General features: G+C 41.6%; 1 protein-coding gene across 1 annotated transcript; it reads right to left on the minus strand.

Annotated features, from left to right (window-relative positions):
* Positions 1-344: 344 nt before the first annotated feature.
* map2k2a (mitogen-activated protein kinase kinase 2a) lies at positions 345-12535 on the minus strand. The gene is made up of 11 exons (XM_063467883.1): positions 11774-12535; positions 11365-11575; positions 9455-9601; positions 9218-9295; positions 8158-8209; positions 5104-5228; positions 4294-4507; positions 2940-3004; positions 2785-2846; positions 2191-2236; positions 345-2076 (listed from the first exon to the last, which is right to left on the minus strand). The coding sequence occupies exons 1-11, from the start codon at positions 11860-11862 to the stop codon at positions 1966-1968; spliced, it is 1200 nt and encodes a 399-aa protein (XP_063323953.1). The 5' UTR covers positions 11863-12535; the 3' UTR covers positions 345-1965.
* Between the last annotated feature and the right edge of the window lie 3003 nt (positions 12536-15538).

A 15538-nucleotide genomic window follows, 5' to 3' on the forward strand; every position in this document is an offset into this window, starting at 1 on the left:
CAGGATAACACACCATGTTAAAAATACCAACACGCTTTTTTGAACGGCATGAGTTCACTGCACTCCATAGCCTCGAAAGTCACAAGGTACCAAGTCAATAAAGCACCTTTCGGAATCAGTAGAACACGACTACAGGAACTGAATGACACCATCATGTAAATATATCCCATAATATAACCCATGATGAGAATTTGTAGTTTCTTTATTTAAGGCATGTGTGAAATTTAAAAAAGGTCCAACTCAGGATTAGCAATGTGTACCTAAAAAAGTGGCCAGCCAGTGTGGATGCATAATGCGGACTTTAATGTCTGCTATAAATGACAAGGAAATGTTGCAGTACATTCACAAATAGGTTTTATTTTAATCTTGTTTTTTAATTTTTTTTTTTTTTTATACATTATAACCATACCCAACACATTTTATATTATAATAAAATGACTCTTGTCATTTACATAAATCAAGGATTTGTGTATTAAGACTGCAAAATAGTACTGTAATTTTTGTATATAGCTTTGTACACATACAGGTGACAATGCATCCATTTTGCTCTTTACAAATGCACATTTTTGGGGGGTGGGGGGAGGGGATAAGAAAGGGCAGCCATAAGCAGAGGATACAAGAGCTCTAGCAAGACAGCAGGATAGCAAGTAAAACCACCACCAATACTGACCTGGGTTACAATGCTCGGTCAGACCCTTTGTATGACTTGAGAAGTCTGATGTCCCACTTGAAGTCAGGTTGTACTTTTAACAAAATTAACTGGGTTTAATCACAAGGAAAAGCATTTTAGCAATAATTCAACCGAAATCTTTCAAGACCGAGCCTCCGGGTTGGCTGCATCCAAGGAGAAAGCTCAGAGTGCCACATGTAGCGGTACGGTGAAAATATAAACACCTCAGGGGGAAAGTACAGACAGACAACATAGAGAAAGAAAATGTCAAATAAGCCAACATGACTGAAATTTCTTAAACATTGCAGATTCAGGATTCTGATAAAAACACCACCAAATCATCCCCATCATGAGTTGGGAAACCAAATACACATACAGTATTAGAAGATAATAAACCATGCTATATCGTCCCATGAATACATTTTTGTTTCCTCAATGTCAAACACATTTTGGCATATAACGGCATGTGTGTCCTCTCATGTGAGACCGAGTGTGGGATGCAAATTGAAATAAATGCTGAAGAAATGATGTCAATCAGCACTTAGATCACTGACTAAGAAAATGAGAACATTCAAATTACAGTTTCATACTGTTCATGAATCTGCACACAAGAAAAACATCAGCCATCAGAAAAAAAAAGTAGTAGTCGTGAGTACCCTCTTTGGTTTGTGACATTGTTCATTTGCCAAAAAAGTGAAAATGACTCCTTACACGCTCATTTGCCCTGGATTCTACTCTCAAACTCGATTATTATATTGGAGGTAATTGCAAGAGAACCTTTTAGCATTTATGATTCTAATTAAAGTAGCTGCATTTACCTTCAATAAAAGCAATCGCGAGTTTGCAAGTAGATAATATGCTTGGATTTCCCTACGATTTTCACCAAATCTCTACAGCAGGTTATTTAATACAATACAGTCCCATGTGCCATCACCCATTGCCATAGAAAAGGTTAATACAGAATATCTGACAATACAAAATAAGTTTGTCAATGCAAATTTAGCTGACACACTGGCAGCCCTTCAGTGCTTTACATCCGCTGTAGCAGTGTGGAAAAATGAGCTGTGGCTGCTCTCGACACTGTCGTGGTGAAGCTGTGGTCTTACAGTACAATGACTCAATGGGCCCTGCTGCTGGTGAAGAAATAACTGGGGAGGGGGAACAAAAACTGTTTGAAGCTATAGCAACAAGAAAAAAGTGCCAATATGTGTGAGAGCTTCTGTGCGTACACGTACAGGATATTAACGTGTATGCACAGAGCTCCCGAGACGTGGCAGGGCAGCGTGGGAGCCCGGTCACTCGGCGCCGCGGGTGGGAGTGCTGGGCTGGTTGAGGCCCATGGTTTTGCACAACCAGCCGGCAAAGTCCACTTCCTCCACTTCTGATCGCTTGATGAATGTGTGACTCTAAGGAAAAATGAAACTTCAGTTTTTATTGTTATCAGAAAAACTAAACAAAAAACAGATGGGTTAAGTATCAAATTAAAAATAATTAAATTCTAATAAATATTAGGGGCCCACCATGAGCATCTTCAGATCCGCTCTCTCAGCTGGGTTTTTAATCAAGCTGCAGACAAAAATGAGATAAATATGTTAAACATAAGTAAAATATCCTTTGCATGCATGTCGTTCACCATGTATATGCAGAGGGTTAGATGCTAGAAGGCCTTGTTCCGTTTCAGAGTTCACCTTAAAACACGAGTTTACCGTGTATGCACGCATGTTCTTTAGTAGTTTTGACATCAGCCGCAGTGCAGTATAGACTTTACACAAGACTGATGTAGAAACATGTGCAACAATTATCTGAAACAATATCTCCGTATTCATAGACTTTTTAAAAGGTAAAGAACAGTAGATACTGTTCTGGACTATTATGGCAAAAACGTTATTTTTATCACTATTCCAGACGGGATCTTTATCCGAGTGTGGTGCTGACTTGTTTCCCAACCACCTCAAACCTGCACAAGCACAAAAACTACATGCATGCATTTAATTACAAACAACTCTTGCAACAGGTGCGTGAAGCAATTTGGAAATGTCACAGTTTTCTGAATAGCTTCCTTTCATAATTCTTTATGAGCTGAGAAAAAGACAAACGTCACATTCGGTGCTCACCATTTTGTCACAAAGTCCTGGAAGTCACTGGTGAAGACACCAAGCGGCAGTTTGGGGGGTGGCTGAGGAGGAAGCAAGAGTTAAAGATTATACACTGATTGAGGAAAGATGTGAGTGTTTGTTCATACTGTGGAAAAAACAGACATTGCTCAGACCTCATTGACAATGTAGTCCAAAAGTTCAAAGATGGCCATGGCAGGTCTACTGTCCATCCCAGATCCTGTGGGAAAAGAAACAGACACAATCTCTGGTTAGTCTTCTTTAGAATACGTTTAAATGCTTTAGTTTTAATTTTACTGTGCATTTTCTCAAACTGTACAACAACACAGCAGCTCTCGTGCTGCCAAAAGCTCTGTATGAGCTCTTGTCTCTTTAAGGCAGCCATTATACTCTGTTGCAGACACCAACAGCTGACACCAGGGCTGAGTAATCATTCCTGAAGTCTGCATGTGTATTTGGGGAATTGTGATGTAAAGTTCAAGTTTGCACATAACCATTTTTTTTTTTTTTTTTTAAATTTAGGTACTGTGAGCCCAGTCATCTCTACTGGACGACTCAGCTGTCATGTAAGCTCTTCATCAAGGCTAGAGACTAGTTAAGTGCAGAGAATATGTTTCCCTATGAGGATCAATAAAGATGTTTTTGGCTTTATTCAAAATTCCAGAGTTGGACCACACAACCAGAACGTGATTGCTCTATTCTCCTGTGGACGCCAGACAGGTTAATGCATGAAAACGATTTCATGCATTACTGTTGCTGAATTATGAATGCACTGTGGGGGTTTTGTTAAAAACATGTATACCATTGGAAGTGTGAACATAGACAGCCCAGTTGCACAAAAGGCTAACCCTCACCCTGTCAAAAGTCACCATCTTCAAATTTCCACATTTTCTGATTGTCCATTGCATTATGATTTTGACATAGCTGTGACCTGTGAGTCAGCTCTGAGCATACAGTCAAAGTAGAGTCAAAGTTGGCATGTTAATTGGCAGCCAAAACTGCCAATTAACATGCCAACTTTTCCACTGCTGTGAGGACAGGATTGTCAAAAAAAAAAACCAAACAAAAAAACCCCCCCAACAACAACAACAACCCCAAAACCCTTACCCGCTGGGCTTCCAGTTCCTCAGATGCTAGGAGTGCATAAAGACTAATGTTTGTTCTTAAAGCCAACAACAGAAAATTTGCCACGATTTGCTTGTGGCTAAAATATTTCAGAGTTCACTGTGAGGCATCCACTCATACACTGCACGAGGCCACGCCAGAGTAGCTGCTAGTCAAGCATTATGGAAAAGTGTTACACACTGGCCTCGGTAAGATTAGGAGCTTTTGGGAGAGTGTAACTCCCTTCGTTGCGGACTTCACAAATCTTTTGCATACACAAAACCGTAAACAAGACACTAAAGGGAGGAGAAAACCCACAAAGCATAATATGAGCTCAAATCTAATCTAATGTCAAGTAATCTGCATAAGTTTATAGGCACGTGTGTGTGTCATTGCCCTTCATACCACTTATAGGCCTTCCGGGTGGTCTAGGCCTCTGCATGTTGACGTGAGGCTCTCCCTCAGCCCCATCCATAACGGCCCGTCCAAAGATGGCCTCCAGTTCTCTGGCGTCTGGTGGGGGGATGGGGTAGCGGCCAATCGCCAGCTCTACCAGAGACAGACCCATGCTCCACACGTCAGACTGAACCGAGTAATGAGTGCCCTGCAGTCTCTCCGGCTGTTGAGAAACACATAACTACGTCACAGAGAGCCGGTGAAGCCAAGACGCCAAGCAGGAGAGAGGGCTGGGCAGCGAAGGCACAGGAAGTGGAGGAGAGGAGTGGGAAGAGAAGAGGAGGGGGGTGTTATGGCAAGCAGAGGTGGGGTGTGGTTAGGGCAAGAGGACAGAGAAGAGGGTTTGGCAGGAAGTGGACAGCAACTTTGGACTGATTTAGGGGTGAGCAAGGACAGGTGTGTGCGTGCCTATGTGTGTGTTTTAGGAATTGCAATCAAAGGGCAAGCTTCTCTGCACCAGAGGTGCTTTTTTGGGAGTAGGATGGGACACACAAGCAGCTTTTGGCACCGCACCCACCAGGTGTCTAAGAGTGAGGGGAAAGGACGAGAAAGCTCAAGCACAGTTGCCTCCCTCATTGCCAAAGAGCCCTTCCTGGGTACAGCCCTTGGTTCTTGGCAGGGGAGTGAGGGAGGGCCAGAGGAAAGGAAGGCAGAGGGTGGGACCAGAGAACAAGAGCCATGTAAGAAGAGTGGAGAAGGAAAGTGGGGATAGGGCCAGAGGAAAAGGGGTGGGGGCGCAGGCGCGCAGAGCTGACTCACCGACATGTAGGAGCGCGTTCCAACAAAGGAGTTGGCCATGGAATCTATGAGCTGGCCGCTAACACCGAAGTCACACAGCTTGATCTCCCCACGAGAGTTGACCAGTATGTTGGAGGGCTTGACGTCTACATGGCAGAGGGGACATGGACAAAAACAAATGCGCATTACATTTACAAGAAGAGGCTCTTCTTCATACTGTGTTTCATCTGTCATTCCTTTGGCTTACAAGTTTCTGTATGCAAGAGAAGGCAGAGATTTATAACCAAATTATACCTAAAGAAACAGCAGACACTGCTACACCGGTGTTTTGATTTGCACGCTTCTGTGCAAAACATTTAGGAATTGTCATTTTCAGAAATAATACCATGAACATTAATAAATAAATAAATAAAAAATACAAAGTACAGAGAACAAGGAAAACAAATGAATACTTGGTGTGACCACCTTGTACCTTTAAAAATAGAATAATTACTCCTTGACACACACACGCACAGTTTTTCAGTGTGTCTGTTGCAGACATGGTGATAACATGTTTTTCTGTGCATTTCTGTGCCTAATCCCCGACTTGCTCGAAGATGTAAAGATGTGGAGGGTACAGCAGCTGCTGCACGTTGTCGTTTTTGTTGCCCAAGACAATTCGTTAAGACTCTGGCTGTTTATGTCTCTGGTTACCCTATGGTACTGCGACATGGGCAAGGATTTAAACATCTTAATTTCCTAAAACTTTTTGCACTGAACTCTATAGAGCTTTGTGAACGTGTTTGTAAACCCCCCTTGCTTCATGTCTGAACGAGCCCCAGGTCACCTTTCTCTGCTTTGCTCTCGTGAAAACTGCACATGACCAAAAAGGCACATCTATCATGGTTGCTTTTATTTTGTTTTGCCTGTTTCTTTCTCTCCATCATTGGGGTAATTGAAGCTATAAGGAACATAAATCTGACCCAAGTTTGACTGACAGAATGACATGACTTTTAATGTCGCTGAAACTAGCATTATGTGCTTATACATGATGAGGGATGAGTGTGGAGTAGGAAGTGAGAGCACAGCATTTTGATATTTTGTGTGATAATAAAAAGAGGGACACCAAATATCAATAGTTTATGATGCAACCTCTAGATAGAAATTTAATCTTTTAGTAGTAGAATAATAAAAATCTGTGCTTTGATGAGAAGCATCAGAAAAGCGCCACATTTAAATTAAACGTGAGAACTTATTTTTCAGATTTCACCATGATGGGACAAAGAAGCAAAAAAAGTTTCCTGCGAACGTTAAAAATAATCTGAGAAAACCACGAACACAAAGGCTCATCTCACGTTCGGCCATCCTGAGATAACATTAGCTGACCACGGCACAGTTAAATCTGTTCAACCAAAGAAGCCAACCAACACTCGACATACTTAGGTTGGCATCCTGGTATCTTCCAATTCAGAATGAGCCAAGAAAGCAACACAATCCTACTTGCGACCACAATCTTCTGGATTTCTCTTACATGCTCAACCTTCTGGAACTCAGAAGCATGACGGCATCACATTTTATCCCATCACAACCTTTTCTGGATTCTGGAGAGAAGTGACGCTCAAAGTTAAGGAAAGAGTGCAGCATAAAAGAATGCATTACTTGCAACGCATGGACGTCATGGGCTGCAGATTCATATGTGTCTATAACAGCTCATTATCTCACAGATGACTGGTGACTCATGTCTCACATTCAAAATGTGTGCAATAGCACTGTAGTCCATACATGCTCGTCCATACAAGTTGACCTAGGCTGTCCGATCAGCCTGTCCACTTCACAATTTCACTTTGCAGCAATAAAAATGACTCAAGCGATTCTCTGGTGATTCCCTCCCACAAGAATACTGTGATATATGAAGGGAAAACATTTACGTGCATCTACTGTTTGTGTCCCAGTTTTTATGTGAGACAATACCATGAACCTATCCTGTACAAATACAGATCGTTCATGCTTCATAGAAATATTGAAAACAGGACTACAGTCTTCGGTGCAGGCCACGGGTGGCATGGACAGAGCTCCCAGCTCTTGCTGAGTCCCTGTTGTAAACAAGCCCAGTCCTCCACATATCCAATTCATCGCTGAAAAACATCCTGCAAAATAATGGTGTAGGACTGAGCCCTGCAATCTGTCCTCTGCGGTGTATGACCCCCTCCCACCGACCAAGGACACGTGAGGAGAGACTGAGAAAGAAATGGCATGAAAGAGCGGGAGAAAGATGGAGGGAGACGCGGAGGGAGGGGTCAACAGGGTGCGGTTGCTCTATAATCACATCTGAGAGGCTGTAATTACCGCCTGAGCTCACAGACAACTCTGTCCTGGAGTACCACCGACCCTGTAGCACTGAAACTTCACTGCACGATGCACTTCTTGCTGCTCCCTTTCTCAGTAATTTTCACAACAGCACACCCATGTGTCCTCACTTGTGTGCAGAGAAAAACCTGCCTGAGATGCTGTGACCTGTCATTTCAATGAATACAAATAATGTTTTCATGAAGGACAATATGTTTATTCTACAAATTCCCTTGATGAGAAACTTGTTATTTTCCCCCAAAAATAGCTGGTCCCGTATGTGCACAAGTGTGCTAAAGCTCTTAAGATGCTGATGCATGTGAAGGGAGAGTCATGAAGACAATTAATACAAATTCAAATGAAGAAGTACAGATACTACTGGCGCCCGTCGACTGGATGTGGCGCATTTCAAGTGGTTACACTAACCGAAGAAGTTCAGACATCTGGAAATACCGATCAGACCTAATGTCCAAAAAGCTTTATCTTATAGTTTAAGAAACTATAATCCATGGTCTGAATCTCTCCTGGATGTCTGTAAGAAGTGTCCACAAAAACACTGATAACCGATTATCAAATGAGGCTGACGTGCCACATTTTTTATATTTTATTCAAACCCAAATAATTCTGTTTGTAACACAGTGATTTCATAAACTCCATATTTGGGATTTATTATACTGTAGAGATCTGAAAGTGTTGCAAATGAGATTTTGAGCACAACTGTAATTTATTGGGACTCAAGGACAGCATTACCTCTGTGCATGATCTGGTGCTTCTCTCGCAGATATGCCAATCCCCTCAACACCTGTAAAGGAAAAAAACCCCCAAAACATTCAGTTTACAGCCATACAATCTAGGAGTCCACACACACGGGACTCTACTGTGCATGCAACTTATGCATTATTGGACAACACACAGCTAGTTGAGCAACATCACAACCACAAGCAAAACCACAAAGAACAGCACACATGCAAAAATAGGCACAACCCTTTTGTTTATATTGCTGCCAAATTCAAACAGCAACTATATTTCAAAAGAAAAAGGTGTTGGATTAAGTCCCTCTGTGGTCAAAATTTAAGCATCCCGCATACATCCATATGCTGTCCACAATTACAGGTGGACACAGAGGATTCGTTTAGCTCAGTATGTGACTACGGTCACTATCTCTTAACCTTAAGTGCTGTGCAGAGCATCTCACATCACACTTCAATGTTAACTGTAATAGTTTTCCTTTGATCTTCTGGATATAAAATATTTGAATTTCTTCATTTTACCCTAGTGGACATGTTTAAAATTGTGTAATAAATAGGGTATGAAGTTCTCAGTTATAACAGAAAATCTGCTTTGTGGTCAGAAAGGCCTTAAAATCCTTGAGTTCATAATTATTTTCACACATCACCTCCAGCCGTAAATCTTTCTAAACATTACCTGACGGGATGTGAGAACGTGAATGTTCGACAAAGTCGACATTAAATACACTTTAACCACCAGCTTCCAAAGAGTCTGACTGCTCTGATTTTGGAGATTAAGAAAAGAAAGCAGAAATTATTCTAGTAAATATAAATGCAGTGACTCCTGCCTCAAAACGTCAGGGAGCGAACTCATCTAAACCAGAGTGAAAATGTGTCTGATGTTGACCTGCTGTGTCACGTGATCAATTTCAGAAACTTATCAGGCCCGACTCTCCTGACATCGTCCACAGTTCACGTGGGAAGATGTGTGAAGTGAATCATATTTTACAGCCTATAAATAAACACCTAAAGCCACAAAACAAAAACAAACAAACAAAGTAAAACATCAATGGTGTACGCACAGCTATGCTAACTTTTCCAAGGATTTCTTCTGGGATTCTTCTGGCTTCTTTAAGAACCTGGTCCAAGGATCCGCCATCCTGCAGAGACCAAAACAGCCCATGTTAAGACAAACAAAACTGCCTGTAGCTCTGTGGGAACGTGTGTGTTGCACAACATTAGAATTCTCAGATGATGTGATTCACAAAATCGATTCCAGTCTCACACAGAACTTGCAGCTAACAATCTTTGTCTCTCACCATGTGCTCCATACAGATGCTGATCTCTCCATCGCTGTAGAAGGCCCCATAGAAGCCCACAATATAGGGCGAGTTGCATTCATGCAGGACCTGCAGTTCTCTGATAATCTGGTTTCTGATGGCAGGTTTGATTTCCAGGTGGATCAACTGACGAGAAAAAACACAAACGAAATACTGTTTTAATTTAAGTTGCATGCAGACGATGCAGTTACACCATCTGAAGTCCTCTTTTTACACTTGTGGCACTTTGTTAGGCACACCTGCTCGACTGCTCATTAAAACACAAATAGCTAATCAGCAACAAACAGCAGTAACTCTGTGCATTTAGGCATGTATTAACAAATTTCCCACGTGTGGGACTAATAAAGGTTAAAGGTTATCTTACTTGTGGTCAAAACGAGCTGCTGAAGTTCAGATGATAAGAATGGGGATGAAAGGTGATTAAAGTGACTGTGAACATGTCTGTCATGGTTGTTAGTGCCAGGCAGGCTGGTCTGAGTATTTTAGAAACTGCTGATCTAATGGGATTCTCCCACACAACCATCTCCAGGGTCCAAAAAAGAGAAAATATCCGGTGAGCAGCAGCAGTTCTGAGCGAAAATGCTTGCTGATGCAATGGCCGTAGAGCTTTGAGTCAATGGGAAGGCAACAGTAACTCAAATAGTCACTCATTGCAACCAAGGTATGCAGAAGAACATCTCTGACTGCACAATGCTTTGAACCTTCAAGCAGATTGGCTACAGCAACAAAAACCCACAGCGGGTACCATTCCTGTCAGCAAAGAACAGGAAACTGAGGCTACAACTTGCACATCTCACTAAATGTGAACAGTAGAAGACTTGGTCTGATAAGTCTTGATTTCTGCATTTGGTGTAAACAACAAGAAAGCACAGATCCATCCTGCCTTGTATTAATGGTCCAGGCTGCTGGTGTGAGGGACAGTTTCCTCACACACTTTGAGTCCCTTGGTACCAAATAAACATTGTTCAAACACCACAGCCTACATGACTATAACTGCTGACCTTGTCTATCCTTTTATGGCCACAGTGTACCATCCTCTGATGGCTGCTTCTAGCAGGATAATGCAATGTCACAAAGATCACATCAACCTATTTTTTTTGAACACGACAGTGAGTTCACTGCAGTCAAATGGCCTCCACAGCCACCAGATGTCAATCTAACAGAGAACCTTCGAAATGTTGTGAAACCAAAGATTCACATCATGGATCTGCAGCAGCTTCATAATACCATTATGTCCACATGGACCATAATCTCTGAGGAATGTCTCCAGTTTAGAAGAACTTTCAACAAAGGTTCAACTAACATCCACAGGCCTCAAGCCTGAGCTCGCTTAGACTGCTGCTGCCACATCTGTATGAAGTCTGGATAGCTTACTACATTCATGCTTAAATACCCACAAAGAGATAGATACTAAGAGGTAAGTATTTAGTGTATGAAACTACACTTTGATAGCGTGAAAGGAAATCTAAAAAAGTGTAACATAATGGCAAATATATTTCGTAAAAGCACACAAGATAAGATGATACTTGTGATAAGGATGCCTTTAGGGTTTGCCGTTAAAAAAAAGTGAAGGTAATATAAACAAAACTTTTCACAATGGAAAAACTGTGTCGGCGCTCTTTGATAAGCTGAGCTATGCAGCTCAGGCGGTGCCAATAAAATACCTCAGGCGTATCTTTGACATTTACCTGAAACATTTTTGTTTCTGAACTTGCCTTCAAAACTAACTGTTTTGTTGTAACCGTTTTATTATTTTCAGTTCCCTTGTCTTTCTCCAGAAAGAGGCGTTTCCAGACATGGTGCACTGATAACATCTTAGACTTGAAGTGGAATGCAGTTTTTTTTACTTTCACTTGGAGAACAGCTGTTAAACAATCATCATTCTTCACCTTCCGAGCCATGACCAAGCCCGAGGGTTTGTGGCGGACTTTGTTGACCACCCCTCCGTTTCCTGCGCCCAGCTCACATATGGGTTCGAAATCTTCATCCTTCAGCTCCCCAACCTGGGCTTTCTGGGTGAGAAAGGCTTCCAGCCGTTTCCTCTGCTGTTCATCCAGGTCCAGCTCCCCCAGCTTCTTCTGTAAGGCCTCGAGGTTGGCTCTGTAAGGAGGTGGCATTTGGTTTAGCAGAGTTCCTTAAAAGGAGTGAGAATTAACATATGCACCTCCTTATACGGTGGTGCAGACACGAAATCTTGTGCAACTCCAGTAACAGCCAATTACCTCGGTATAAGAACAAAGCAATTCATGATTCAGTGGTTTAACACAATTAATCACAAGCCACAGCAATGCTACTTACTCAGATGCAGCATCAATGGTGTTGGAGGTGGCCTGTCCCTCTCCAATGGGCGTAATGTTAAGGGGACCGGGTTTTCTTTTGGGGCCCATTTCAATAACAACCCGAATCGACTTTGTCCAAAATTTAAAAATAAATGAACGAAAAAGGCAAAAAATTAAAAAAGAAGCACAAAACTGCAGTGAACTGGGCTGCTGCTAGCCTAACCTTTCCCTCGTGTGAAAGTCAGTCTTAAAAAGCAACAGGATCAGCTCTAGTATAACTTGGCTAGCTAACGTTAGCTAAGTTAGTGCACTTTCGGAAGCATGTCACTTAGTTAATCTGGTAAAACCTAGCACCCCGATGTGCTCTTTAAATGTCAGACAGCTTCTTCGGTTTAACTGACTTATAGAATTCGAGGTGTAGACATTTCTGTCACTCAGCTTCTTCTTGGTTTTCTACCTGCTGCTGCTAGCCATTAGCCACCTAGCTGCTCCTGCTAACTAGCGCTACCTCCTGCAAAATCGTGCCTTGCGCCTCTCAGTCCGAACCTGCAGCCGCCTCTCACAGCACACGGGGCCGCCCGCCACGCTTTTACCGGCAGCTACACCGGGACACCGACTCGGCTTGTTTCCCTAAGCGAGAGGGCGGGGTACGAAAAGTAAATCCGTCCGTGATACAGTCCGGGGTGTGGGGTTCTCAAGCGGCGAAAAGGACTGTGGCTAATACAGGAAGCAAGCAGCTGCCTGCAGCATCAGACCTGACACCAACAGGGAGAGCCCGTGATAAATAGCGCGAGATTGGCTTTGACAAGTTGATACGGGATATGCAAAAAAAAAAAAAAATCTCATGGGTGGGAGGGTGTATGACATATGCAGTTTGTGTTAACACCTCCAGAACGTTGTTTTTAACGAGGAACAAGCTCATTTTAACCATATGTCATCTGCCCTGTGCAGCTTTGTGTATTTATTAGTAATAAGTAAACACACAAGAACAGAAGAGGCGGGCAGTGTTTGCTGCCATCTGCTGGTGGTGGTTGGCAATAACAGGCTCAAGTGAAGATAGTTTCATTTATTCTTAAATTAGAAACGATCGTGATATGAAACTAAAAATATAAAAGACCCCACCTGGGAGCGATTTTCTTCTTCTTAATTGTACATCGTAAAAAACTGCATTTCACAGAGTTTTGAGAAGGGGGGGGGGGGGGTGTTGTAGGTTTTACAGTTTAAAAAATGACTTTTTTTTCCTTTTTTTTTTTTAGAGAAATGTCCATATATACACTAATATTTTATGGGGTCTTTTTTGGCCATGCTCCACCGGTCAAATTCGATTGAGTGGCTTTAGAGTCATCTTGTCAAAAAATCAAAAAGATCTTCTATTTTGGCATGAGCTTTCTATTAAAATAATTATATTTCATATAACGTGTACCCGCATGGAAAAACAAACCACGGTCATCTATGGCCTAATGTTAATATATCAAAAGACTGAATCTTTCTCTGTTATTGTCTTTTATCTTTTACAAACAGTAAATACCACAAGTTTCACCAGATTTCCTGTGCAAAAAAGGTTTTCGATGCCAGTGAGATGTATTCGTGTACTCGTACTCATTAATAAAATATATGGTATAACAACCAAGCAGATACCATTTTTAGATGGCTCAGTTTTCAGCACTAACATCCTGAACTGTGAGACAGAACACTATATATAATAAGTATCACACTATCATCTGGTTATGGACAGGAAATGAGTACATCAGAGGTACAGCTCAGGTCGATCGCTTTGCAGATAAAGTTAGAGAGATGATCTGGACATGTACAGAGATAATGATACACTGGACAAAGGGTGCTGAATATGGAGTCAGTAGAAGAAGAGGAGGAGGTTCATGGATGAAGTGAAGGAGGACACACAGAGGGCTGGGGTGACAGAGGAGGATGCTGGGTTAGGGTAGGAATAGAGATGATCTACTGTAGTGACCTCTAAAGACAGCAGAAGAAAGAAGAGGAGCACTTATCATGTGCTTCTTTTGTGGGAAAAAATCCTGACAGTCTTGTGATCTGCTGTGACTCTTTAATATATCTTAGTCAAGTTCAACATTACTATGATAAAAAGAAACTCATCAATGAAATTTGTAATATTAAAATATTTACAAAATATTGTTGTAATTGGATGGATCTTCCTTCCAGTGTGAATAAGCAGACATGTTCTTATTATTAAAGGTCACTTGATCAGATAAATGACACATAAAAGAGATGGTTTGTTATTAAGATTTAAGCAACCTGAAAAAAACAGACACATCCATCACACTAAATAAGTGCTGCCCAGCAATTAACACATAGATTTCAGAGTTCCACATGAATCGCCAAACCTGCCAAACTCTAAAGATGTCTAAAGCTGTGGGTGACTGTGTTTGATTCAGGTTTTTAAAAGTCTTTTCAGATGACCAATAATGTGTCCAGAACTGGCTGGTCCATCAGAGTAGGGGCCCAGAGCACCAGAATTTCATCACAGCATCTTTAAATAACTCTTCCAGCAGTTTGTCTTAAAGCCCACTACAATAAAGAGATTTTTAGATTATTAAACTAGTGTTTGACATTAAAAACATGAGGCAAGCCCAGGTCTTTTGGGGTAATGTTCTCTCCACAGAGGAATCAACGCACTGGTTGGCAACGGAAACATGAGGGCAGACATGTGACCTCGGGAAAAGAAGCTTGCAGCTGTTATAAAGCACAGTGCTGGGTTGGTTTAAAGCATCGTTGCTGCCTTAGGGAATGAATTCCTTTCATGAATTCTTTCAGCTGTGATTTCCTCAACATTTCAAAATATGGTTCAAGTACATGTGAGGCCAGTAGACCCAAAACTGAAGTTGGATTGGAAGTGGAGCTTTCAGAGTAATGATCCCGTGCGTACAAACAAATCCAGGGAATGGCTCAAATAGAAGGGAAAAAAAAAAGAATGGCCTATGCAGTTTTGAAGATCACGGTGATATAATGGAGGGATTTGAAATGGGAAGGAAAAGCAATAAAACCCTCAATAATCCTGCAACTGAAAGAGGCGTCAAAGCTTTAGTCAGAATGGGGACAAATGCAATGCTGGCATAATTTCTGCTAAAGGGGGTACAAGTTTCTAAGAATAAAGGTCCGCTCACTTAAAAAAAACAAAAACCCCATATATTATATCAAAGCCTTTGTAGAAGAAATGACTAAATGAGGCTGTTTTCATGTTGAAGTTTCTGTCTCTAATCTGTGGACGCCATACAGAAAGAGGACCAAGTATTTGTGTAGTCTTTTCTTCAGATGTGAAAAATGAATGTTTTTTTTTTGAAATGTAGAAAAAACAACAAAAACAACTCTGACAACTCCGGGAACTGTTTTTGTGACAGGATGGGAAACAACTACAGATAAATACGTGTTGCTTTTGTTTGTGATGAATATAAAGGTTTCGGTTGTGCTAAACCTGAATCCCCACTTAGACTGCAGTGTGACATCGTTCCAGTACGCTACTCATCGCTATCATTCTCATTTCCTGTCAGCACTCAACGGTCTAATAATGGCAAAAAAAGTTTACAAAATATTTCATGTAACTATGACATCCCAGTGATGTTACCAGTGGTAATCTTTTATTTTTAAAACAGTAAAACCCCCACAATCCTCCCTGATACTCAGGCGGGATGGATTTTATTCAAAACACATTTTCTTCTTCTGGAGTTGATGTGTACCTTTTTTAAGAAAATGAGGCACGCCGAACAGTTCAGAGTTTGCAATCCATCACAAGGCTGCCCAGCTCAATAAA

This window comes from Pelmatolapia mariae, linkage group LG23, assembly GCF_036321145.2.
Source record: "Pelmatolapia mariae isolate MD_Pm_ZW linkage group LG23, Pm_UMD_F_2, whole genome shotgun sequence".
Lineage (NCBI taxonomy): Eukaryota > Metazoa > Chordata > Actinopteri > Cichliformes > Cichlidae > Pelmatolapia > Pelmatolapia mariae.

Coding starts and splice junctions, on each gene's coding strand:
- map2k2a (XM_063467883.1), bottom strand. CDS start 11,862: ATGGGCCCCAAAAGAAAACCCGGTCCCCTTAACATTACGCCCATTGGA. Junction 8,210..9,217: donor TTGGAAAAGTTAGCATAGCT/GTGCGTACACCA, acceptor TTTCCTTTACAG/GTGTTGAGGGGATTGGCATA. Junction 2,847..2,939: donor TGGACTACATTGTCAATGAG/GTCTGAGCAATG, acceptor CTTCCTCCTCAG/CCACCCCCCAAACTGCCGCT.